Source organism: Ochotona princeps, chromosome 26 (genome assembly GCF_030435755.1).
Source record: "Ochotona princeps isolate mOchPri1 chromosome 26, mOchPri1.hap1, whole genome shotgun sequence".
NCBI classification, from domain to species: Eukaryota; Metazoa; Chordata; class Mammalia; order Lagomorpha; family Ochotonidae; genus Ochotona; species Ochotona princeps.
The window spans coordinates 662,387-685,912 of record NC_080857.1 but is presented as its reverse complement, the minus strand read 5'-3'; the positions used below and the strand labels follow the sequence as shown (position 1 = coordinate 685,912).

The window sequence follows — 23,526 nt, the reverse complement described above, 5'->3', positions numbered from 1 at the left end:
CAGCTGTGGATAATCCTTGTGTTCCGATAGAAATTCCGCCCCTTCCACGTGTGGCCTGTCCACCCTCCCTGTATCCTTCTTCCTCTCTCTGAGGCCTTCCATAGGACAGCCGGCTGCCGGCTCCTCTGCAGGCCTTAGGCCCCGCACCTGCTTCAGAGTCCCCGTCTTCTTGCCCCTTGATTAGCCCCTCGCTCAGGGACAGCCCACCTTCTCTGATGCCAAGAAAGGGAGGCTGTGTCTCATCTTCTCCCACGCGTGGCACCAAGTTGGGCTTCGGTGTCTTGTACTATTGGGAAGCCCAGGCCATTCTCGCAGCTATCTGGAACTTTACGGTGGTGTCGGCCTTTTATACAACTACGCACTGATGGTCCTTGTCATTTGGCAGAGTGATAGAAGATTTCCCACCCGTGGGTTCACTCCTCAAGTGCCAGCAGTGGCCAAGGCTGAGCTAGACCAGCCGGGGACAGCCTGGATTGGAACATGGGGTGCCAGGGGCTCACCTCGCTGCGCCCCAGCACTGGACGGCTTCATCGGGGTCTCAGGACCCCACCCTGTGCCCCTTGCCCCCATGACTCAGACATCCTTCCCCTGGAGTCTGCGGGTGATGCTTTAACTGCCGAGTGCTTCCTCAGGTGCTCCCCAAATGGTACCGAGTCTGTGGGACGCAGTGGCGCCTCCTCTGAGGGAGCCCCACCAGGCTGCTGTGGCCATGCCTGTCCCACTGGGTCCCAAAGTGCCCCCTCCGTGTGGCTGGAGCCAGCAGCTGCCCCACCTGTCCAGCTGTTGGCCCAAGTAACAGGTGCTGCATTCAGTGGTGGCCATGCGCACAGGCAAGTCAAACACACACACACACACACACACACACACACACACACGTCAGCCGGGTCTTTTGCCTTGGCTGTGGACAAGGTGCACCACCTGCTGGCCGCTTGTGGCAGTGCCAGATATGTGTGCCAGGCACACACAGGGGCAGAGCGGCAGGCCCAGGGCCACAGGGACGCTGCTGCCTCTTGGGGCTGGGGCATTAGCTGGGGACCAGGGAGGGCTCGGAATTCCTACAGTGGGCATGCCCAGGGCTGCACACATCTCTTCCCAGGAGCTGGGAAGGGGCAGGCAGGTGGGCACCTCTCCAGCTGGCCAGAGAGCTGCCCTGTCGGCTGTGGGTCACCAGGGCTCAGCCTGGCTCATCCCGAGGCTGGGCTGAGTGGGCCTTGGCACCACTCCCTGAGGAAGGGGGCTGGCACTGCAGCCTTGCTCTGTATGTGGTGGGGGCATGGGAGCTGCCTGGAGGTCTTAGCAGATGTGCTGGGTGGGAGGTGGGAGTGATCCCTGTGGCCACTGTGGTAGTGGTGGCAGAGAGGGGTGGGGACACAGGGAGGAGGAAGACATTATGGGACAGACATGAGGGCCAGGCTGATGACCTGCTGCGGCAACAGCTCTAGGCCAAGGGCTCAGCACAGGCCAGCCGGGCGCTGGCCACGGTGCTGAAGCTGGGCTGGCCTGCAGGCTCCTCCCAGCAGGGTGTGGAGGTGGCACAGGTGGGAGGGGACCGAGGGGACCCAGTGACTTGCCAGGGTCTGCTCTGCAGGCAGGGCCTGACCAGGACTCTCAATACCCCGCTCCCCGCCAGTCCCTCCCACTACCACCATTGTGGGCCTGGGCACGCCCCTCAGATGGGAACAGTGAGTGGACACCGACAGGCGTGTGCCAACGCTGCCCCCTGCAGCCAGGCAGCACTTGTCAGCTCCAGGCGGCCCACCTGACGCCTGTGCTCCCCTGCAGCGTGGTTAACTAGTGTTGGCTCTGCTGCCTCCGTCCGCAGCTGGCCAGCTGCATAGCGCTGGACTGGTGCCGCTCCCCACCCCACCGGCCTGGGGGCTGGAACTGGTGGGCTCCTGGTGCCTTGAGATGCTGCACCGCGAAGGGCCTCGCTCAGCGCGCAGGCTTGCCTGCATGTCCCCAGGGGCCGTTCTGCCCCGCACTGGTAAATTAAATGATGAAAACATCCCCCCACGACCTTCATCAATCCAGGAGCAGCAGCGGCCTACCCGCAGGAGCCCCTCCCCCGAGGTCCCAGGGAACTGTTGGCCAGGGAGGAGGGCGCAGGTGAGAGGTCTTCAGGCTCCTCCACCAGCCACCCCGGGGTGGGGTCCTGGCGGCAGGGAGGGGGCAGTGGAGCTGTGTGGGGGCCGGAAGGGTCCAGACGGTGTGCCTATCGCCCTGTCCTCAACTGCTCAGACAGAGCGAGGAGCGCAGGTCCCGGGCTGGAAGGGGTGTCCTGGGGGAGGGAACCCTGCCTACAGGGAGCCGGGGAATGCCCAGGGTCAGAGTAAGAGGCCGCGCCCGGGGGAGGGGGTGTGCGCCCCCTGCCCAGCGCTTGGAGATCCCGGGCGTCTCCGGGGCTTGGGGCCTCGGAGCGCCCAGCCGCTACTGTAGATGAGAGGGGAAGGGCCTGGCGCTGTCGGCGCAGGTGTCGCGAACCGCGTTCAGCTGCGTCGCCCCCTCCCTCTGCCGGGGCCCCGGCCGGAAGCGCGCGAGGCGGGGGGTTGGCGTGCGCGGGGCTGGGGGGCCGCGGACCGAGCGTCTTGTGGCGGCCGGCGGCGGCGCGCGGCGGGCGCAGAGCCGGGGCGCGGGGGGCTGGCGAGCGGCCCTGCGCGCGGCGCGGTGCGGGGCGGCGGCGGCGGGCGCGCGGCCAGCGAGCGCGAGGGCGGGGCGGCGGCGGCGGGAGGCGCAGGCAGCGGCTCCCCGCGCTCCGCTCCTCCATGGCGCTCCCGAGGCCGCCCGAGCCGCCCGGCGGCGCGCCCCGCAAGGTCCCCAGCCTGCTGGAGATGGGGGCGTTCTGCCTGGACTCCGACATCATCCTGGGCTTCACAAGTCACCTCCTGCGGCGGCGAGGCAAGGTGAGGCCCGGCTGGCCGGGAGGCGCCGTCCCGCGACTTTGTCACGCGGCTCCGGACAGGAGGTGCGGGGGGGGGGGAGCCGTACCCCTCCCTCCGCCTGCCTCCTGCCTACTTTGAGGCCTCATCCCTGCTGGACGCAGGCAGGGCGCGGGGCAGCCGGCCAGGGTGAGGGCGCAGCGCAGAGATCACCTGGCTCTTTCCTGGGTGCGGGGGGAGCGAGGCAGGGGCATCGGAGGCTCCCCCAAGGTGGCTCTGGCCCTTTGCGCACCCCCAGAGGGCCGGGGTCGAGCATGCAGCCGTGTGGCCCCAGGCGCCCCAGCAGCGCGGAAAACTCAAGTTGCGGGTGTGGCTGGCTGGCCGCGGGGCGCAGGGCTCCGGGCCACGGGGAGGGGGTGGGAGCCGCGCCCCGGGGGCCCCACGCCATGAGCCCCTCAGCAGGTGAGGCATAGGTGCAATGCCTGTGCCTTGGCGTTATCCTTCGCGAGGTCGCCACGAGCTCCGCGTGGAAGGGGGTCGGCAGCCTGGAGATCCCAGAGTGACTGGGGGGCTCAGCCCACTTGCTTTTCCCGGTTCAGATCATAAGTAGTGCGTGCGGCCGCGAGGCTGTCGGCACCCCTATCTGTGCAGGAGGAGGTGGGGCCCAGCACCGGGAAGGGCCGCCCTGGAGGCGGCTGGGGTCTTTGTGTGCGCGGGGGCTGGGGGCTCCGCCGGGACGGTGCCGGGGTGCGCTTCCCCGCCCGGGACGTGTGGTGCGCGGGCGGCAGAGGGCGCTCGCAGCGCGCCTGCCTCGTGGCGCTGGTGGTTCGGGGCTCGGTCGCAGCCGGGACCCCGCACCGGAGCGACCTCCCAGCCGGGTCCCTTGCACAACAGGTCCCGCGCGGCGCCGAGGACACGCGTGCGCTCATCCTATGCGTCCCGGCCGCCGGCAGGCGACAAGCACTCGCGCGCGACGCACGGACCCACAGGGTGGCACGTGGGCTGCTTTGGATTTAAGCGGGCGGATGGGGTCGGGGCGTGGAAGTCCAGACACTCCTTTGTCCCCCCTCCACGCGGCCTCAGCCTTGCCACCCGAGCTTCCCGGGAGACGCGGACCCGCGTGTTCCGCGAGAGAGTAGCAGGCGCATGCGTGTCCCCGCGCAGGGTAGGGGGTGTCCCCCTCATCCCTGCTCCTTGTCCGGGACTCACCTAACAGGTTGGGGTCCTTGGAGTGGGCGGGACCTGGCGGGCCTCCCTCCCTTTCCCGCCCCACGCGCCGCCCACCCTCCTGCGCCCCGCCCCGAGCCCCAGCCCCGCCTCGCCGCAGAGCCGGACGGCGGCCACACCGGGCGCTGGCGGCCACTCGCCCGGGGTAACTTCGCAGCCTCGGGCCGGCCATGGGGGCGCCCCCAGGCCGGATCACTTAGCTGTGGCATCCCGGAGCGCCCGCGAGGCCCCTCCTGCGTCCCGACCATGGGCGGCCGCGGCGCCCCGCTGTGGGTGGCCCCATCTGCGGTACGCGCGGCCGGGGCGGGCAGCGGGGACCCTAGCTGGGGACGGCGGCGCCTCCGGCCAGGGCGGGGACCGGCTGTTCTGCTGGGCGCGCCGAGCCGGGACGTTCCCGTGCGCGCACGGAGGAGCTAGGCCCCGAGCCCACAACTTTGGCCAAGACGTCCCAAGACGTCCCGAGCTGCGCGCGCCCTGGTCGGTGCGTGACCCTGGCTCACAGTTCTCCGCCCCATCCCCGCAGGCAGCTGAGAGCGGGCCGGCCCGGGAGCCGCCGCCGCAGCCACCACCGCCGCTGGAGGTGCCGCCGCGCAAGAGGCTGCCCGCCAGGCCTGAGCAGGACCCATGCGGAAGCCGTCCCGCACCCGAGGGCGCCGGCGCAGGTCCAGAGCAGGGCCACCTGGCCGGCGGGAGTGACTGGTGCCGCCACTGCCAGGAGAAGCTGCTGGAGCTGAAGCGACAGGCCTGGAAGCTGGTCAGCGGGCCGGGGACGACCCTCCGGGTAAGTGACCCTAGGCAAGGCCTCGTGCCCAGGCCTGGGTATTCCTGCCACCACCACCATTGCGTGTTCCTGCCGTGGGCCTGCTTCTCAGGGGTGTCTGGGCTGGGCTCCTGTGTCCCACAGCTGGCACGGGCTGGTAGGGTGGGGTGGCTCCGCCCAGGCCGGGTGTGCCCGCACTGCTGGCAGCCTGGTGCAGCTTGCCTTGGGGTGTCTGGAGACACCTGGGGAGGGGGAGGGCGTGGGGTTGCCGGAGGGGGTCCCTCACAGCTGGAGCTCTCCCAGAGTCAGGCACCCGAGTGCCCCAGGACTGAGGCTTCTGTTGTGTGGGCCGTGTGCTCTTGGGGCCCGGCTGGCAGGGTGCCGCCAGAGATGGCTCCCAGGGCTCCCAGTCCCTGGGTCCTGCAAGGAGCAGGGCCATTGTTCCAAGGAACAATGCCGGGAGCCTGGGAGGGGGGCCTCCCGCGGAAGCCCGCCCGGATCCTGGGCAGTCCAGAGTCCTCCCTGCTCTAAATATAGGCCAGCCAGGAGGGCCGTGGGGCCTGGTGGCTGTGAGACCCTCTGTCGCAGGCAGGAGCCACACTGGTGTCTGGTCCAGGCCCTGCCTGGCCTCTGTGCCCAGAAATGAGGAGGTGTGCACCTGAGCCGTGGGCACCTGCTGGGCAGAATGGACAGTGGCCTCTGCCAAGCCCTGCGTCCTTGGGCCCATGTGGGGTTCCAGTGGTGGTGACCTGGGGCAGACTGCTGATGGCCGGCGGCAGCTAAGGGCCACCTGCTGCCCTGGAGAGGGAGCCAGGCCAGAGACGGGTGGTGCTTTGGGGCTGGACTGGCCTTTGCTGCCTCTGCTGCTGTCCAGGCCCTGGGCCATGGTGCTGCAGGTCGCACCTGGGCTTCCTTGCTCCTGTTGCGGAGGGCGGGGTGGGCGCTGGGGGCCTCCTTTCCATTGTCTGCCCATGGTTCTGGTGAGGGACGTCACCCCTTCTGTTCCCAGACTGGGAGACCTGGGGAGGGAGTGGAGCCTGGTACACGGCGTGGGGGTTGTTGGGTTTGTCTCCCTGCTGGTGCACTGCTGCCCCGGCCCCCGGGAAGCTCCTCTCCGTCCCATGGAGGAAAGGCCCACAGACCATCCACAGCCAGGACCCCAGTTCCCATATGGATGCTGGGTCTCTGGCCTGCTGTGTCCACCCTTCATGCCTTGTGCCGTGAGCCGCTGGGGACACTACCCTGACGCCCCCGACCCCATGTGCTTTCCCTGCTTCCTGCCTGCCCAGCAGGGCCACAGCAGACTGGCTGCAGTCGAATGGCCTTAAGTCCCACCAGACACCGTCCCTGTCCCTGCCAGTAGCTGTGCCGAGGCAGGCTGGAGTGACAGGTTTCCCCATGCCCGGCTGTGGGAGCCCCAGGCAGAGCAGTACCCCTGCCCGCCACCCCCATGCCACGTTCCGGAGGACAAGATCCTGTGGAGACCCCATGAGTTCCCAGCTATTCCTGCCCACAGCTCTCCCAAGTGTCCAGAAAGCTCTCTCTAACCTGGTGGCTGGGGGAGGGAGCAGCTACCTCAGAGAGCTGGGCTCTAGGGTACCCCTCACCCCCACCTGTGCCTGGAGCCTGTTCCAACCCTGCAGGCCTCAGCTCTGATGACACGAAGCTGGGCACAGAGCTTGGCTGCCAGCTACCACCACTACCGGGGAATGTGTGGCCCAGGCTCCACCTGCTGGGACCCGCTGTGCCTGGAAGCCGCATGGCGGGGCTTCGGGCTGAGCCCAGGTGCCAGCAGCTGTGGGGGCTGCTTCCCAGCCTGTCCGGCTGCTGAGCAGTGCCAGGCTGGCAGGGGCACGGATGACTCAGCTGGAAGGGGTGTGCTCCTGTAGCTGTGACTGGTGGTGGGCTCTGGCACTGGGAACCTCGGCGGCTTCCACCTGGCTGGGAATGGCCCAGGGCGGAAAAGGCCTGATGGCGGCTGCAGGGGTGGGTCTTGGGTCCTGGCTGTGATCAGATGAAGGGCTGCCAGGGAGGGGGACAGCTGGCCACCCTTGCCCCTTGCCCTCTGAGAAGCCCACCTGTGACAGCCCTCCCGGCTGAAGCCTCCTTGCTGCCCGGCTGCAGCCCTGCTGGCCTGGGTGGAGGACAAGGGAGACCGTTGTGGAGAGGAGACCTCAGTGGCCTGGTCTGTGGCTGAGCCGGCCAGCTGGGCTGGCTCCGGGCCCATGTGTGCCGGCCAGTGCTGGGTGGGCTGGGCTGCCCACTTTCTGGTCTGGCTGTTAGGTACTTGGGGTGCCTGGGCAGCGAGCTGTGACTGGCCTGGGGAAGTCGGGCCCCTGGCTGTCTGCGTGGACATGTCTATGGGCCCCTGAGGCGGCAGCACCCGGCCCCAGCCTGGAGGCCGTTCCTGGACGTGTTGTCCATTCTGGAAGTGGCGGCTGCTTGGGGTCTGGCTGTCACCCGTGGCTGTGCGTCGCCCCTGCCCCTTCTCCAGCGGCCTCCTGCGGGGAGGGCCTGGGTGGCTGTGTCCCTGCGGCCACTCATGGGGGAGCCAGCAGAAGGCTTGGGGTGACACAGAAGTCGTGTGGAAGTGGCCCTTTCTCAGTGTGGGGGTAGGGCCCCCACACCCTGGGCCAGGCCCAGCACCCAGTGGGAGGGAAATACCTCTCCATGCAGTGGATGGGTGACTGAACACAGGGCTGCAGAGAGGGGCTCTCAGCCTAGGAGCTGGGTCAGGTTGTGTTGGCTCTAGGGGGACCCCAGGACTGGAAGGGAGAGGGAGCACCCTTGGGGGCAGGCACTTGAATCACCCCAGCTTCAACCAGGGCGGGGCAGGCGGGGAACCGGTGCTGCGGGAAGCTGCACCGCTCCTGTCCCTTCTGGAGCCTGAGCTGGGTAATCAGGGCCCAGCCCCTGTAAATGCCCACTGGGCTTACCAGCTGCTGAGGGCTCCTCAGCCTTGTAGACCCCCCTGCTCCTGCCTCTGCTTGTCCCCTCAGCCCCGCCAGTCTGTGTGGCCAGGTGGGGAGGAGCTGGGAGCCCAGCAGGCTGGGCTGGAGCGGCTGAGGCTACTCCCCGGGAGGGAGCGGGTGCCAGCCCTGTAGTGGGTTCAACCAGGGCCCATCCTCCTGGGGTGCTGTGCCCAGGCCTAGTGAGTAGGCTGGGTGCCCAGAGCCAGGAGGCCTGGAACTTGCCAGGTGGGCCCTGGCTGCGCTGAGTTCCTGGGGACCTGGCCCTGGGGTGGAGGGCGGGGTGGTATACTAGGCTGGCATGGGGGTGTGCTGGTGCCTTCTCAGATGGGTTTGGGCCCTGCTCTGAGCCCCCTCACCTGTGGAGGGGTTGGCAAGGTGGCGTCCTCAGGGGCTGCATGGGGTGGGCAGGGCTGGGTTAATGACTGTGGCAGGTGGCACTTCCTTTCCCGTGAGCTGCCTCCGGCTGAGTGGAGAAGTCCACCTGGGCAGAGTAGGGGCTGGCAAATGGGATGGAAGAAGGCCAGAGGTCCCGGGTGGCGGCAGGACCTGGGGCAACCCTGCCTCGCACACACTGCATTGCTGTGGGGTGTCATGTGTGGGCTCACAGTAGCTGGAGGTCACCCCTGTGCTGCCAGGGCCTGAGTGGGCCTGAACGAGTGGCTCGCTGGGTTTGGGTGTTCAGAGTCCCAGCCCTGCAGGGCTGCGTTGGAGCAGGAATGTATGTGTGTGTGGGGGGGATTGTTGGCCTCTTGGCAGTACCCCTCCATCAGGGAAATTGGTTCATTACATTTTTCCTTCTTTTTGGAAAGTGTCGCCTCCCCCAGGCTGGCCTCCCTGGCCCCCAGGCTGGACGAGGGGCCTCCCCGGCCTCCCTGGCCCCCAGGCTGGACGACAGGCCCCTCAGCCTCCCTGGCTCCTGGCCTGGACGAGGGGCCTCCCGGCCTCCCTGGCTCCTGGGCTTGCCCATGTCTCTTGTTAGAGATTTAAGTCCCCAGGTCAGGGAGGGGACAAGACTAGGCGGTGGGGGCATCCCGGGAGTGGGGGGCAAGTGGTTCACCTGGAGCTTGAGCCCCCCCTGCGGCCCTGGCCTTTGGGAGGGGAGGCCCTGAGGCTCCAGTGGCATTGCTGTCACAGGCCTGCGTGGAGGTGTGGACCGGCAGGGAGGTGGGTTGCCGTGGGCCTCGGTGCTGGGCCGGTGTTGGGCCTGCTACCCGTCGCGTGACTGTGCCCTGTTCCTTGCTGTCCTCAGGAGCCCTGCCTCTCGGCATTGCTTCTGGACAAGCCCCCGGTGCCGGGGGCCCTGGCTGCCTGCACCCCCGAAGCTGAGGGCCACTGCAACACCTGCTCCACACACTTGCACCAGCTCATGCGTGAGGCCCAGCACCTGCTCCAAGGCCCGGCCAGCCGCGAGGACCCCGACAGCCCTGGTGGAAGCCCCTCGGGGCCAGACAGGAAGAAGGGGCTGGCCTGGGCCCCGGGCCCCAGTGTGCAGGTGTCAGTGTCCCCCGCGGGCCTGGGCGGAGCCCTGAGCACGGTCACCATCCAGGCCCAACAATGCCTTGAGGGAATGTGGGGCGTCTCCAGAGTCAGCAGCTTCCTGCCCCCCACCTGCCTGGTGAGTATCTGCCTGGGCGGGGCTGTCCACTCCTGGTGCCCCTGAATCCCCACAGGCAGGGTCAGGGTCCCTCCGGGCTGGGCAGGTTCGGGCTCGGCTCCAAGCTCGCTCCCACAGTGGCCTGGCCTGGCCCCTTTCTGGGGAGCTGCCTGTGTTGGGGTGACTGTGGACACCCCTGAAGCTGTCACTCCCAGCCTGGGGCCACTGAGTTGGGGGCTTGCCCCCAGTTTTCCATCTGGAAGGAGGGGTGCCCTGAGCTGGGCTTCCAGGACTGGGTTAGCAGGTGGTGGGAACTCTCTGGGGTGGGTCTCTGTGCCTGAGGCATGTGTCCATTGGCTGTTGGGGTCAACAGTGGGGCTGGACCTTCGCCTTATGGGTAAAACACCAAGCAATGGCTGAAAGGCGGGTGCTGGGTAGCCCTGCACTCCAGGAGCAGCCAGGAGCCCTGTGCGGCCTGCCGGACCTTCCGTGTCCTGGCCGGTGGCTAGCTCTCTGCACTGTGCCTGGTGGAGTATGAGGGCGGCCTGGGTGCTGCTTCCCTAGCCTGGACATTCCCCTGCCCTCACCCCCCACAAGACCCCATCCTCCCAGTGACCAACCCTCTGAGGGCCCCTGACCGCAGGTCTGGGTGCCCAGGGACTCATGTCTGAGGCTGAGTTCCCCCTCCCGGGGCCAGGCTCCTTGGCAGATGGCGGTGGGGGAGACCACTCCCTGGCCAGTCCCTCCGGCAGCCTGTGGGCTAGGCTGCTGGGTGGAAGGACATATGTGATGCTACCGCTGTTGAGGTGGTCTGGGAAGTGCCTGGGGTGGAGCTGGCCTCTGGCAGAGGGTCAGGTGATCCGACCGCAGCAGGTGGGACTTGATCCTTCTAGGGGACATGCTGTAGGGCTGGGTGGAGGCTGAACAGGCGACGTGGGCCAGGGAGGCCAGGCCCCCAGGAGCCACAGGCAGGGCATCACTGCCCCAGCCCACTTCACCAGCACTGAGCACGGCCAGGGAGCGAGGCTGGGGGCCTGTGCTGTGAGCCCTTGTGGGTTCCAGGTATTGGCAGTGGCCTGCCCCGGGAGCCAGGCTTTCCTGGCCCTGACCCTCCCTGCAGGATGCAGCCCACCTGCTCGGGGTGTGGATGTGGGTGGCTTTCCTGGCGGTAAGGGGGCAGGGACGCAGGCTTGGTGCCCAGGCTGGAGCACTTGGGGTCCCCGAGCTCTGGCGGGTGTTGCCAGGGGCACCCTATAGCCACCTGGCCCCAGGGTGTGCCAGGATCATACAGGCTCAGGCCCTGGGGGTCCCCTGGTGGGACGGGTGTGAAGGCCGGGCCTCACGCTCTGCTCTCTCCTGCTTCCCCACCCATTGCTGTCACGGCTTCCGTTGCCCTGTCCGTGTGGCTGCCCCTGCTCTGCCCTGCCCCCGTGTCATGACCCCGCCCCCACCGCCTCCCCCGTCCTCCCGTGCTTTGAGACAGCTGCCTTCTCTCAGCTTCTTCGGCACGTTTGGGCTCTGCTCTGGCAGGAGTTGGCAGTGGCCATCCCGTTGGACAGGGCCGTGTCACCGCAGCGCGTAGGACGGTGACGCCGAGGCCCGAGTGGGACTGCCGAGACAGGTCAGTGCAGGAGGCCTGGCCAGCCAGCTGCAGGCTGCAGGTCCTCCCATCCTGGACCGAGGGCGGCCCCACGGGCCCCACATCAGCTTCAGAATGCGAGTCCGTGGGCAGGAGCAGGCCGTGCGGCTAGATGCCAGGCAGGCTGTGGGAACAGCAGCCCTGGACCCTGGCAGCTGCCAGGGTCACTTTAAGATAAGTCTGGGCCTGGGGGGTCACTAGGACATTGTGACCTCTTCCTTGTGCTGCCCTGCTGTGGACGGGTAGGGTGGGGCGTGATGCCCGTCATTTGCGTGCCCCAGCCTGGTGTGGCCGTGGGCTGGGCCTTTGCCACCCTGCCTCGCAAAAAATGGCTTTGGTTTTCCAAGGAGGCACCATGGAGGGGGGTGAGACACGAGGCCCCCCGTAGGTGTCTTGTGTTGCCACGCACCCTGGGCACTGGTGCAGGAGCCGTGGGGCTGGAGACTGTGGCCTTACGCAGCTGGACCTTCCCAGCTGCTCTGCCTGGGCTCTGGGAGGGGGTAGTGTGGGGCTGTCAGCTATGGACTGAGGTGCTCTGCTGGTTGAGGGGTCCCTGGAACACTGCTCATAGGCTAGGCCTGCCTCCCACTTCAGAACACCAGGCCTCTTGGCCCAGCTAGACCACAGCCTTGGCCTTGGTCTGACCCTGGCCTCTGCCTGCCTGGGTGCAGAGAGCACATATGGGTAGGGGCTGAGGAGTGGCCCCAGGGACCAGGCTGGGCATGCCTGTGGCAGGGTCCCCAGAGGGCAAGTCCCCATGTGCCGCCGACTCTGAAATGCCACAGTGCACGCCAGCCGTGTCTGCCCAAGCCAGTCCCGGGTGAAGCCCCAGGCGCAGGGCAGCGAGGTGCTGTACCCTCCTGGACCCTGACTGAGAAGCCAGGAAGGCCCATGAGGAGGGCCACACGGGCAGGTCCCTGCTTAGCCACTCTCCTTACCTCACTCATCCCTCCTTACAGGCTGAGGCGGCCGTGGCTGCAGTAGCGGTGGCGGACACGGTCCGAGATGGCCCACCCATGGCAGGCCCCGAGTGTGTGTCCAAGGCGTGGGGTAACGCGGGGACACGCACGTCGGCTCTGGTCACTCCGGCCCCCGGCCCCTCCGCCGCAGCCTCGTTCTTCATCAGGTAGGTGGGGGGTGGGGTGGGCTGGCCTTAGGCAGGAGGGCCTGTGCAGGGAGCATCTGCTGCCCCGAGGCCTTGGCCTCTGCCCACCTGTGAGATGGGCCCAGGCTGCTCCGCCCGTGCCCCCTGGGGTGGCTGGGTTGGGGTGTGCGAGGAGAAACGGGGCTCCTGGGAACGACTCAAGTGATGCAGGGGCTTGGTGCACCCTGCCTGTCTGCTGCCCGGCTGCCGGAGTCGCTGGGCCTGGTGCTGAGACCGGTGTGTGTGGGATGCAGCCTGTTTGTCATTGTGGTAATGAGCACTAGAGGCAGGCCCAGCTGTGGGTTGCAGTCCCATTAGCCGCCTGAGCAGGGCGGCCACACTTGTGTGAGTCTCAGCCAGTCACCAGAGTGGGGCGGGTACCGAGGGAGGGTTGTGCCTTGTCCCCAGGGGCTGCAGCCTGATTGGGGAGTGACGGGGCATTGTCGTGAGGCTGAGCTGTGGCCTGGGCTGCCACCCCCATTAGGCCAGAGAGCCCGGCTGGAACCCTCAGCCGGGCAGGGGGCAGTTCTGCCCAGCCCGCTCAGGCCCGCTGGCCAGGCGGCGGGGGAGGGGCCGCTGCAGCTGCCGCCCTCCTAGGCCGCGCTGGGCCTATGATGAGCAGGGCGCTCCCTGGCTCCACCTTCTGGGGTGCCTGGGTGGGGGAAGGGGAGTCACCAGTGATTGCCTTTTGTCTGGCGCTGCCTGTGCCACGCGCTGACCTTGGAAAGTTACCATAGAAACGCTTGTGTGGGGTGGGGACAGCACAGACGCTTTGCTGAGGAGGGGCCCCAGGAGCTTCCTGAAGATCTGTGGCAGGTGGCAGGTCAGGGGTCAGGTTGGGGATCGAGTTGGGGGATGGGTGCTCTGAACTGGTGTCCATGTGTGGTCTTGTAGGTAGGGGCTGTAGCCTGGCCTGGGGAGGGGGCTACCTCACGGGGGAGGCACACGCACAGCTTGGGGTTCCCTGTCCAGCTCCTCCCTTCTCAAGGTTCATTCATGTACTGGTTAATTAGGCGGGGGGGGGGGCGTGCTTCATCGAGGCCACTCCTCAAGTGACCACAGCAGCCAGGACTGAGCCAGGACGAGGCCTGGAGCCTGGAGTTTCATCCGCGTCTCCCATTCGGGTGCCTGGGCCATCCTCTGCTGTCCTCCCAGGCCAGTAACAGGGAGTCCGATGGATGCTGGGCCACAGCACCAGCCCCCTGCCCCTCCTTATGAGCCCCAGCCTGTGTCCTGCTCCAGGGTACCTCCAGGCTGGGTGGTGGGTGGCAGTGGAGGACACTGGGGATGCAGGAGTGGCCCAGTGGGACAGGTCCTGTGCTGGGTTAGTTGGTCACTCACTCGGGCATGCATTGGTTTATGCCCCGTCGCTGGGCTCCGAGCTCTCCTGTGATGGAGGCCTGGGCATGGGGGTATCTGTCCCCAGTACCCCTGCTGGTGGGGAGGCAGCCGTGTAAGCTGGCAGGGGGGCAGGCAAGCTTGCTGGTGGAGCTGTCTTCCTAGGAGAGGGTGGGTCCCTGCCACCCACCCTCCTCTGCGAGCTCTACCGTGGATGTCTGTGGCCCCTGCCGCACCCACGCCAAGGCAGTGCTCTGGCTGGCTGACATTGTTGGAGCTGTTTTCAAGCCGGGGGCCAAGATGTGTGGTGGAGACACCTTTCAGAACCTTCCAGACTTCTGGCACCAGGCTGTCTGTGCAAGGCCCACACTTGCCTGGCCTGGCCTTGACCAAGGCCCTGTCTGTAAGAGTAGGGCTGAGCTGCCACACCGCAAGTGTGCCTGGTGGGGGAAGCTGCCGCCTACACCCCTCCAAGTTCCTCTTGTCACGACTTGTCACCCTGCTGGCCTAGGCGCTGCCCATGCTGCCCGGGTGGCCCTGGCCTTTGCTAGGCATGAGGTTTTACACAATCTAGGGCGCCAGCTGGTGCAGGGCAGATGTTGGTGGCACCATGAGACGTGCCGGGCCCTGGCCCCCTGCATGCCAAGGAGCTGCCAAGCCGCCAGCATGTGGACGCAGCAGCAGCCTCCTCCCCTCCCCCGCCCTGTGTCATAGATTACTTTTATTTTCTGCCATGACGCCTCACTCGGAGCAAAGGTGTCCCTGGGGTCTCTTAACAGACAGCACGTGTTAAAAAACGAGGAGTTAGTGAACGCTGCTGGGGTGCAGGCCCCCGATGCTGGGGGAGACGCCGCAGCTCAGTGCCCAGAACAGGTGCGGGGGGGGTGGGGGAGCCAGGGCGGGGGCTTGCAGCCTCACCCACAGCCCTTCCTTGGCTGTGTCCCCAGGGGGCATCCTGACAGCCATGACGGGACTTGGGGGGACAGATTCTGAGACCAGTCCTCAGCCAGCCGAGCCCCGGGAGGGAGGCCCACCTGAGACATGGGGCAGAGCAGGCAGGGTCCCCAAGTGTGGGGAGCCTGGGCCAAGAGCCATGTGCCTGGGTCCTGTGTCACATGTGTCTGTGTGGGGATGTGTGTACCTGTGTGGTTGGGGCACGCTCGGGGGTCCACAGCGATGGTTGGTCACCAGCCCCGTATCCGAATGCCCCGGGTGCAAGCGCCTGTGTGGCCTGGGGTTGGCTGTGCTGGCTGTGTGTGGGCTTGCTGGAAAATGACTCTGGCCAACTTGAGCCTTGCTTGAGGGCCTGTGAGGTCCCAGTTTAGAGGCGGGGTGCAGGGGACCTAGTCACCAGCCCGGCTCCTGTCGCCCACGCCCCAGCAGGGAGGTCAGGCCCATGGTGGGCAGAAGGTCTTGGAGCTGGCCGTGGGGCCCCTGGCGTCCTGAAGGCAGAGGGGCCCCTTGCTGAACTCTGTCCCCTGTGTTCCCCCTCAGGGCTGCACAGAAGTTCAGCCTGGCCTCCAGGCGCAAGAAGGCGCCCCCGCCACCCACCCCTGCACCTGTGTCCTGTGCCCGTGGTGCCTCTGTGTATCCCACTGACTTCAGCAGGGCCTTGCAGCTGGGGCCGCCCCCTGTACCCCCCTGCTTGCTCCGGGCTGCCTCCAAGGCCAAGGACAACCCTGGCGGCATCGGAAAGGTACTCCCATCTCTAGGGGGGAGGAGTGTCCTGGGACTGTGTGCTGGTCTCGGGGTTGGGGCTCTGGTCCAGGGGCCCTGGTCTCACTGTGCACAGATGCTACCCTGCACTTGGTCCCCAGTGCCCCTGGGATCAGTAGCCCCGAAGGTGCCGGAGGCTTAAGAAAGGCCAGGGTACCTCCGAGAGGGTGTTTCTGAGCACCCCTGGCCCTAGGGTATGTCTTCTCGTCGGCGCCTGCTTCCTCTGGCGTCAGGGCTCAGCATCCCGCCAGCTGCTCACCTAGGCACTGCCCCCCGCAGGCCAATAAGGCCTTGACCCTCCTCCCTGCTCCCGACTGGACTGTGTGGCTGTCGGGGTGGGAGGCCAAAGTTGCCAGGAGAGAGGAGAGGGTTCCCCCGCTCCTGGCAGACACCCCTGTTCTGTGGGACAAGGGGGCATTGGGCTGCCACGCCCCTCCCCTGTGGCTCTGGGGAGAGCTCACCCTGCAGTGCAATGACTCCCGCGAACTGGGGGACCCTCTCCAGTCCCTGAAGGGGCGCAGGCCTGGCGCTGGAGGAAATACCTGAGGTGCTGGAAGCGAAGTGTGCATTTGCGTTGTGCTTGGTGGTGGGATGGTTTTGTGGGCAGTGGCAGGCGGGAGAAGAATCGATTCCACCTAATGGAGCAGGGTCCTGAGCCGCGTAATAGCGGACCCGCGGCTGCCCCGCACCTGCCCCGTACCCCCGCGGCTGCCCCGTACCCCGTGGCTGTCCCGCACCTGCCCTGCACCTGCCCCGTACCCCCGCGGCTGCCCCGCACCTGTCCCGCACCCCCGCGGCTGCCCCGCACCTGCCCCGCTCTTGCCCTGCACCCCCGCATCCCCACGGCTACAGCTGGCTGTCAGTGCTGCGTATCAATTTGCCACTTGTGGAGAGGCAGGGCAACCCTCGGCCGCTGTGGCCGAGAAAGCCGGGCCGGGAACCGGGCTCGGCTGCTCTGATGGTCAGGGATCCCACTGGCCTACCCCAAGTCCAGTGGGGACTCCAGTGTGTATGGGTACCAGCTGCCCCCTGCTCGGGGCTCCGTGTCCGGCCTGCCTGCCCTTTCCCCATCCTGCAAGGCTTTCCTCCGGTGACCACCCTTGTGGGCTTGGGCAGCAGGGCCCAACAGCCCTGCCAAGCCCCGCCCCGGGCTGTAGTTGGGTGCCGAGGGCAGGGGCTCACGTGACTGCTTCACCTGGCTCTGCAGGTGAAGGTGTTGCTGCGGGTCTGCCCGGCACAGGGGGCGGTGCACTCGGCCGAGTCCACGTCCTTGCTGAAGGTGGACCCTCGCAAGAAGCAGGTGGCCTTCTACGACCCGGTCGCCGGCCTCCGGCGTGGGGCCGCGGTCACGGTCCCCAGGATGTTTGCCTTTGATGCTGTCTTCCCCCAGGACTCTGAGCAGGTGTGGTGGGACCTGGGGGACCCTGTGTTTGTGCGGGGCAGGGCGGAGCAGAGGGCGGCGCCCTGTGAGGTTCATTCCCTGGCCCACACCTGCTCAGAGCTGGGTCTCACTCAGACCATCCCTCGGGGCCCAGGCAGCGAGCCCTGCCCATGTGTTCCGCTATGCATCCGAGGCCAAAGAGGCTTCTGGGTTGGATAGAGTGTGTGCGTGTTGTCTGTATGCCTTGCTCTGGTCCCATGTGCCAACGGACAGGGATGACCCACCCTGGTGGCCTTGGCCATGGCATCTGTGTGACTGTCCATCCTCCCCAGGCTGAAGTCTGCTCGGGGGCCGTGGCCGACGTGCTACAGGCTGTAGTTGGCGGGTCTGACGGCTGCGTCTTCTCCTTTGGCCAGACAAGCGCTGGTGAGTTCCTGGCCGGGTCTGTCCGTAATCTGCTGTCCTCCCCAGGGGAAGGGCTGGGTGGGGAGTCCGAGGGCCCAGGCCTGACATGCCCCCTGGGCCCCAGGCCAGTCGTACACCATGATCGGGAAGGACAGCTCACCACAGAACCTGGGTGTCATGCCCTGTGCCATCTGCTGGCTCTTCCGGCTGCTCAGCGAGCGCAGAGACCGGACTGGCACCCGCTTCTCCGTCCGTGTCTCTGCTGTGGAGCTGTGTGGCCGTGACCAGAGCCTGCGGGACCTGCTGGCCGAGGTGGCCTCTGGCAGTCTCCAGGACACACAGTCACCAGGCGTGTACCTTCGAGAGGACCCGGTGTGTGGGGCACAGGTGCGCCTAGGCCAGGGCAGGGGGCAGCGGGGCGTGGGGTGACCGGGGCAGCTTGGGACCTGTCGCCTCCCCCTCTCCCTTCAGCTGCAGAAGCAGAGTGAGCTCCGGGCGCCCACGGCCGAGCGGGCGGCCTTCTACCTGGACGCAGCACTGGCTGCTCGTAGTACGAGTCGGGTGGGCTGCGGTGAGGAGGCCAGGCATGGTTCACACATGCTCTTCACGCTGCATGTCTACCAGTACCGTGTGCAGAAGTGGGGCCAGGCAGCAAGTAGGCGCCCTGCCCCGCTGGGGGGTGGGGGGGCATCTACTGGGGGCTGCAGCTCACTGCTCTGTGCTGCCCTCCCAGTGTCTGGAGGACGAAGCCGCCTGCACCTGCTGGACCTGGGCAGCTGTGAGACTGTGCCCGGCAGGGCCGGAGAGGCCTCAGGGGGCTCCCTGGATCTGTCACTGCCGGCCCTGGGCAGCGTCATCCTGGCGCTAGTCAATGGTGCCAAGCATGTGCCCTACAGGTGAGCGTGGGCACCTGGGAGCCCCTGGCAGGGGTGGGGCTGGGCACTGCCACGGCCCAGGCACTTCCTGGCGGCACTGCTCCGGGGACCACCTGCACTGGCCTCAGCCTCGGAGCTCCCTCTTGCCATCCCCAGGGACCACAAGCTCAGCCTGCTGCTCCGTGAGGCCCTGGCAGCCACTGGCTGCCGCACCACCATGATCGCTCACATCTCTGACGCGCCAGCCCAGCATGCTGAGGCACTGAGCACCGTGCAGCTCGCTGCCCGTGTCCACCGTCTCCGCAGGAAGAAGGCCAAGGTGGGCACAGGTGAAGGAGAGCACGGGTGCTGGACCTGTGTCCAGGGGCGTGACCCCACGGGGTCCTCATGGGGCGGCCCCCAGGACCCCTTCTGTTCCTGCTCCCTTCTGGCCTAGAACTCCACGCTGCTGGGCGGTCCTGAGAGGAGATGGGGACCTGGCAGCCTCACAGGCCTGTCTTGCTTTGCCCCTAGTGCGCGTCCAGCTCCTCAGGAGGGGAGAGCTCCTGTGAGGAGGGCCGGGCACGCCGCCCGCCGCCCCTGCGGCCCTGTCACCCACGCTTGGCTGCCCCGGACCCTGGCGACCCTGAGTACTCATCCAGCAGTGAGCAGTCCTGTGACACAGTTATCTACGTGGGGCCTGGGGGTGCCCCGCTGTCAGATCAGGAGCTTACCGACCACGAAGGCCCTCCTGACTTCGTGCCCATTGTGCCTGTCTTGAGCCGCCGCCGGCCGTCTGAGGGTGCCCGGGATGCTGACCACTTGCGCTGTAGTACCTTCGCAGAGCTGCAGGAACGCCTGGAGTGCATTGATGGCAACGATGCTGCGCAGGCCGCCATTGCCCGAGCCGGCCGCAGGCTCGAGCCGCCCGAGACCACTGCCCCTAGGAAGGCCCCGGGCTCCCCCGTGCTGAGCGGTGCCCCTCACGCTGGCCCTGGCCCCAGTAGCCACTGGGCTGCACCTGACTCCCCCAAGGCCGGCGCCCAGGATGCCAGCCACCCTCAGCCTGAGCCACGCACCCTGGACAAAGTCATGGTGGATGGGGGCCGGAGACCACTGCCCGGCCCGGCCCCGCCACCACCGCCACCACCACCGCCACTGGAAGCTGAGGACCTCTGTGGAGGGGGCAGCGGCAGCATGGCCCGGACACCTCCCGTGGGCATGAGTGAGCAAGCGGGCTGGCCCCTGTCTGCCCATGGCCACCGCTTGGAGCGGGGCCTGCTTACCACCACGGTGACCCTGCAGCAGCCTGTCGCGCTCAACGGGGAGGACCAGCTGGTGTTCACGCTGGTGGAGGAGCTGGCCCTGGGGGCAGCGGGTGGCCGGCCCCCCAGCCTGGCCAGCTATCACAGTGACTGCTCCCTGCAGGCTCTGGCCTCGGGGTCCCGGCCCGTCAGCATCATCAGCAGCATCAATGATGAATTTGACGCCCTCACTGCGCAGGCACCTGGAGGCCCAGCTGAGGCAGGTGGCAGGCCGGAGCCCCGCATCAGCTCATGGCTGAGTGACCTCAGCATCTGTGGTGCCAAGGGCTGTGGCCCTGTGTCCCGGCTGAGCTTCAGCCCTGACTCGCCTGCTGGGCCTGAGTGCCCGGGGCCTCCTGGCCTGGGCGGCGGCTCTGAGGGCAGCAGTGTCGGGCTCCTGCAGCATCCCAACCCTTGCCCGGCCCCAAGTTCTCAGCTAGCGGAGGCGGTCATGGCCCCAGCCCTGGCCCATGCTGGGCCACCCCGGCAGGCTGTGGCCACACAGAGCATCCATTCTAGCCTGCCCCGCAGGCCGAGGATGGACTCCGAGGCTGGCCACACTGGCTGCTGTCCCCTGGGCCAGAACCCGCCTGACCCTGGCAGCCTCTTTGGTGACCCCTGGCTGCTGCAGGCAGGCGAGTGGGACTTGCTGCAGGTGGGCTCAGCTCGGCCAGCCCCAGGGCTGCTGCCCTGTGCCCAGAGGGTGGTTGATGGGTGTGAGGTGGCAGCCAGGACTGCTCCCCGGCCAGATGCAGCTGCCCAGATCCCCGCTCTGCGGAGGGGTGCCACGACACTGGGGGTGAGCATGCCCACTGCAGCCTTTGGGGACCATGCCACTGCTGAAGGCAGCAGAAGGAGTCCAGCTCCCAAGGGGGGCCTCTCTCCCAGGCCTGGTGGGGTGGCCCCCCCAGCCCCGCCTGTGCGTAAGTCCAGCCTGGGGCACAAGAATGGTGCCACCCTGGCACCTACCCAGGCTGTGAGCCTGGGCCGGGCAGCTGCCACCATCCACCCCTGCTCAGAGGAGGCCAGGCCCGGTGGCCGGGCTCCAACCAGCCTGAAGGCCCGGGCGGGCAGGGTGGAGGGGGCACAGCGAGCGGCAGGCCACGCCTCCCCCGAGCGGGTCGAGGCCCTGGGACACAGCAGTGGCAAGGCCAGGGAAACCTCTGGACGGCCACCCCGGGCTGTGCCCAAGCTAGGGGTGCCGCCTGCCAGCCCCACACCCACGCCTGCTCCTTCCTGCAGGGGCAGCTCGGCCAAGGCAGTGGGAGTCCCTAGGACCCCAGGCAGCGGGAGCAAGGGCCGGAGCCTGGCTGCCACTGGGCCTCGAGCTGTGGGTGCCTTGGCAAAGCCGCTGGCCCCCACAGCAGGCAGGACCCCGGGGAGCCCCCTGGCTGGCCCCAGGGTGGTGGCCAAGGCCAGCCGGGGCACCGTCATGGGCACCAAGCAGGCACTTCGGGCCACTCACAGCCGTGTGCATGAGCTGGTGGCCCCCAGCAGGGGTGGTCCCTCATGGGGCTCTCCTGACTCAGATAGTGGCACCGACAGTGGTGTAAACGTGGCCGAGGAGCTGCCCACCTCGTGGCCGGCCCTGCCCTCCCCGTACAGCACCGTGACGGCCCCGCGGCGGCCCCAGCGCTACAGCAGCGGCCACGGCAGCGACAACAGTAGTGTGCTGAGCGGGGAGCTGCCACCTGCCATGGGCCGCACCGCCCTCTTCTACCACAGCGGCGGCAGCAGCGGCTATGAGAGCATGATCAGGGACAGTGAGGCCACGGGCAGCGCCTCCTCCGCCCCCGACTCCATGAGTGAGAGCGGGGCGTCCCCCGGCGCCCGTGCCCGCAGCCTCAAGTCCCCCAGGAAGAGGACCACAGGTGAGTGAGGCAGCCTCGGTGGAGAGCCTGGACTCCCTGCGAGCTCACCAGTGTCCTGGGGGCCAGCTGAGGCTGCCCTAGGGGCAGGGTATGGGGTGGGGCTGTGAGAATAGCAGGGGGCCCAACCGCATTGCAGGGGAATGAGCGAGTCCCAGAGGGAGAAGTTTCAGGTCAGGGGCCTCCATCCTTCAGCCCTTGCCCCTCTTCCAGGAGTGCAGCGGCGGCGGCTGATCCCAGCCCCGTTGCCAGACACTGCCGCCCTGGGCCGCAAGCCCAGCCTCCCTGGGCAGTGGGTGGACCTGCCGCCGCCGCTGGCTGGCTCCCTGAAGGAGCCATTTGAGATCAAGGTATATGAGATTGACGACGTGGAGCGCTTGCAGCGGCACCGGCCGGCCCCGCAGGACCACCCCACCCAGGTCCGGGCCACAGGCGCGAGGGGGCGCGGTGGGGTGGCTGGGAGCTCTGGGGTGGGCAGACGCCTGAACTCTTCTCCTCCTGCCCCCAGCTCTCCCAGGACGCAGAGAAGGTAGGAGCAGGTGGCGTCCAGTCCTGGAGCTGAGGGTGGATGGCAGGCGGAGTCCTGCAGCCCCCACTGCTGTCCCTACGTTCTGGGGGTCTCTGGGTCCTGCCCAAGTGTCCAGCATCTGAGTAACCCTGGAAGGTGCCCAGGGATCTCAAGGTCGAGCTCACCCCAACTGGGATGTGGGGAATCACAGCCTGCTGTTCCAGCGCCCACACCCTCCCACCCCTTGCCTGTGTCTGAGTTGATTATCCACCCCTATGCCCAGGGTCCCATGAGTGTCAGCACGCAACTGCGGCTGGCTGAGCGCAGGCAGCAGCGGCTGCGGGAGGCACGGGCCAAGCACAGTCGCCTGTGTGAGGAGCTGGCGGAGACGCAGGGCCGGCTGATGCTGCAGCCAGGCCGCTGGCTGGAGCAGTGTGAGTGCCCTCCCGTGCCCGGTGCCCCGCCCATCTCCCGTGCTGGCCACTGCTGCTCCCCTGACCGGTGCCTCACCTCCTGCTGCCCCCAGTCGAGGTGGACCCCAAGCTGCAGCCCGAGTCAGCTGAATACCTGGAGGCGCTGGAGCGGGCCACGGCTGGACTGGAGCAGTGTGTGAACCTGTGCAAGGCGCGCGTCATGATGGTCACCTGCTTCGACATCAGTGTGGCCGCCGTGGCCACCGCACCGGGCCCCCAGGAGGTGGACGTCTGAGGCTCAGTGTGGAGACGGGCATGAGGGAGGGCAGACGGCCGCTGCCCTCCGCAGCCACGAAGTGCCTTTAACCTTGAGCTGGACTGTGTCCTGTTCACATTTGGTGCTAAGGACTCCTTGGCCAGCAGACGCCAGGCCGGGCGCCGCCTGAGTTCGTGGCGGGCATGCCAGGCCTGCTTCAGGCAGGAATTCTTACCAAAACCACCCGCCCTCCGGGTTTTGTAAGGTCTCTTAGGGCTGTATTTTTATAGTGTTTTGCCAATAGCGGGCTTTGGAGACAGAGGGTCTTCTATGTTTCTGTGGTTTTCTACATAGGGGCTGCCCCCTGGCAGGTGCAACCCTGGGGTCTGATATGTGTGTGTGAACGGGGGTGGAGGGGAGTGGGGTGACCTGCGCAGCTCCGGCAGTGTCCATCCAGAATAAAAGGTGTGTCCGTGGTCCTTGGCTCTGGTCACTCCCGTCCTGCCTGACCAGGTGGGCACAGCCCCTGTTGCTGTCCCAAAGGACCTGCAGCCCTGCAGCTTTCCAGGTCCACCGCAGGCCCTGGGCTGGGGCTGATGGGAAGCAGGCCTGTGGGCCTTAGCTGCCCACCTGTGGGACAGTGTGGCTGCGGCTGCTGGCAGGAGCCGCCTATTGCAACGGCTGCTTGGCCTGCTGCTGCGGAGGCCCAGGCTGGGGCTGCAGCAGCTCTGCTGTCTGCTCCTGCCCGGGCCTCAGCCTGCGAAGCCATCACAGCTCTCCCCACAAGCCCTTTGTGCCTGGGCCTGGCCGCCTGGCACAGAACTCCAGCAGCACTGCCCCCTGGATGCACCACAGCCCCAGTGCCTGGGACTCATTGTCAGGAGCCAGCCTGGTGGGATGGTCTCCCCCTCCCAAGCCTCGGGGACCTCACCCCACAGGGCTGGGGGTGAGGTCTGTAGAGGCCCTGGCACACCTGAGCTTGTGCTGCCTGCCGGGGTCTGATCCTCTGCCCAGCCCCCGCTGTTTTGGGGGCAGTGGCCCCCACGCTGCTGGCTGCTGTTGAGTGGGGTGGACTCCGTGGGGGACACTGCTGCCTGAGGCTGCTGGAGCAAAGCCATCCCCAGCCCTGCCTGAGCAGGGGCCCTGAGCCCTCCTACCCCATGGTCCTGACTGTACAGAGGCCCCCATGGCATCCGGTAGGCAGGAGTCAGGACGGCCTGTGTCGGGGTCACTGATCAGGGACAGACCTGTGTTGAGGTCAGGGGTCAGGA

At 67.4% G+C, this 23,526-nt stretch overlaps 1 protein-coding gene across 2 annotated transcripts; it reads left to right on the top strand.

The window, feature by feature from the left end:
- Positions 1-4,208: 4,208 nt before the first annotated feature.
- Positions 4,209-22,683, top strand: KIF26A (kinesin family member 26A). 2 transcript variants are annotated; one of them, XM_058655510.1, is made up of 15 exons: positions 4,209-4,391; positions 4,627-4,884; positions 9,085-9,450; positions 12,028-12,194; positions 15,045-15,246; positions 16,474-16,668; positions 16,980-17,073; positions 17,177-17,439; positions 17,524-17,707; positions 17,786-17,948; positions 18,084-18,246; positions 18,441-21,081; positions 21,292-21,497; positions 21,870-22,020; positions 22,113-22,683. In XM_058655510.1, exons 1-15 carry the CDS (start codon positions 4,350-4,352, stop codon positions 22,292-22,294), a joined length of 5,277 nt encoding a protein of 1,758 aa, XP_058511493.1. In that variant the 5' UTR covers positions 4,209-4,349; the 3' UTR covers positions 22,295-22,683. The 2 variants fall into 2 exon arrangements, with proteins under 2 accessions (XP_058511493.1, XP_058511492.1); XM_058655509.1 differs by lacking the exons at positions 21,870-22,020; positions 22,113-22,683 and adding an exon at positions 21,587-21,794.
- Positions 22,684-23,526: the final 843 nt, after the last annotated feature.

Excerpts from the sequence above, each read along its gene's own strand:
- KIF26A (XM_058655510.1), top strand. The coding sequence starts at position 4,350 with ATGGGCGGCCGCGGCGCCCCGCTGTGGGTGGCCCCATCTGCG. Across the intron at positions 17,949-18,083 it reads GCCAAGCATGTGCCCTACAG|GGACCACAAGCTCAGCCTGC; the intron begins GTGAGCGTGGGC and ends TGCCATCCCCAG. Across the intron at positions 21,498-21,869 it reads CGCAGGACCACCCCACCCAG|GGTCCCATGAGTGTCAGCAC; the intron begins GTCCGGGCCACA and ends CCCTATGCCCAG.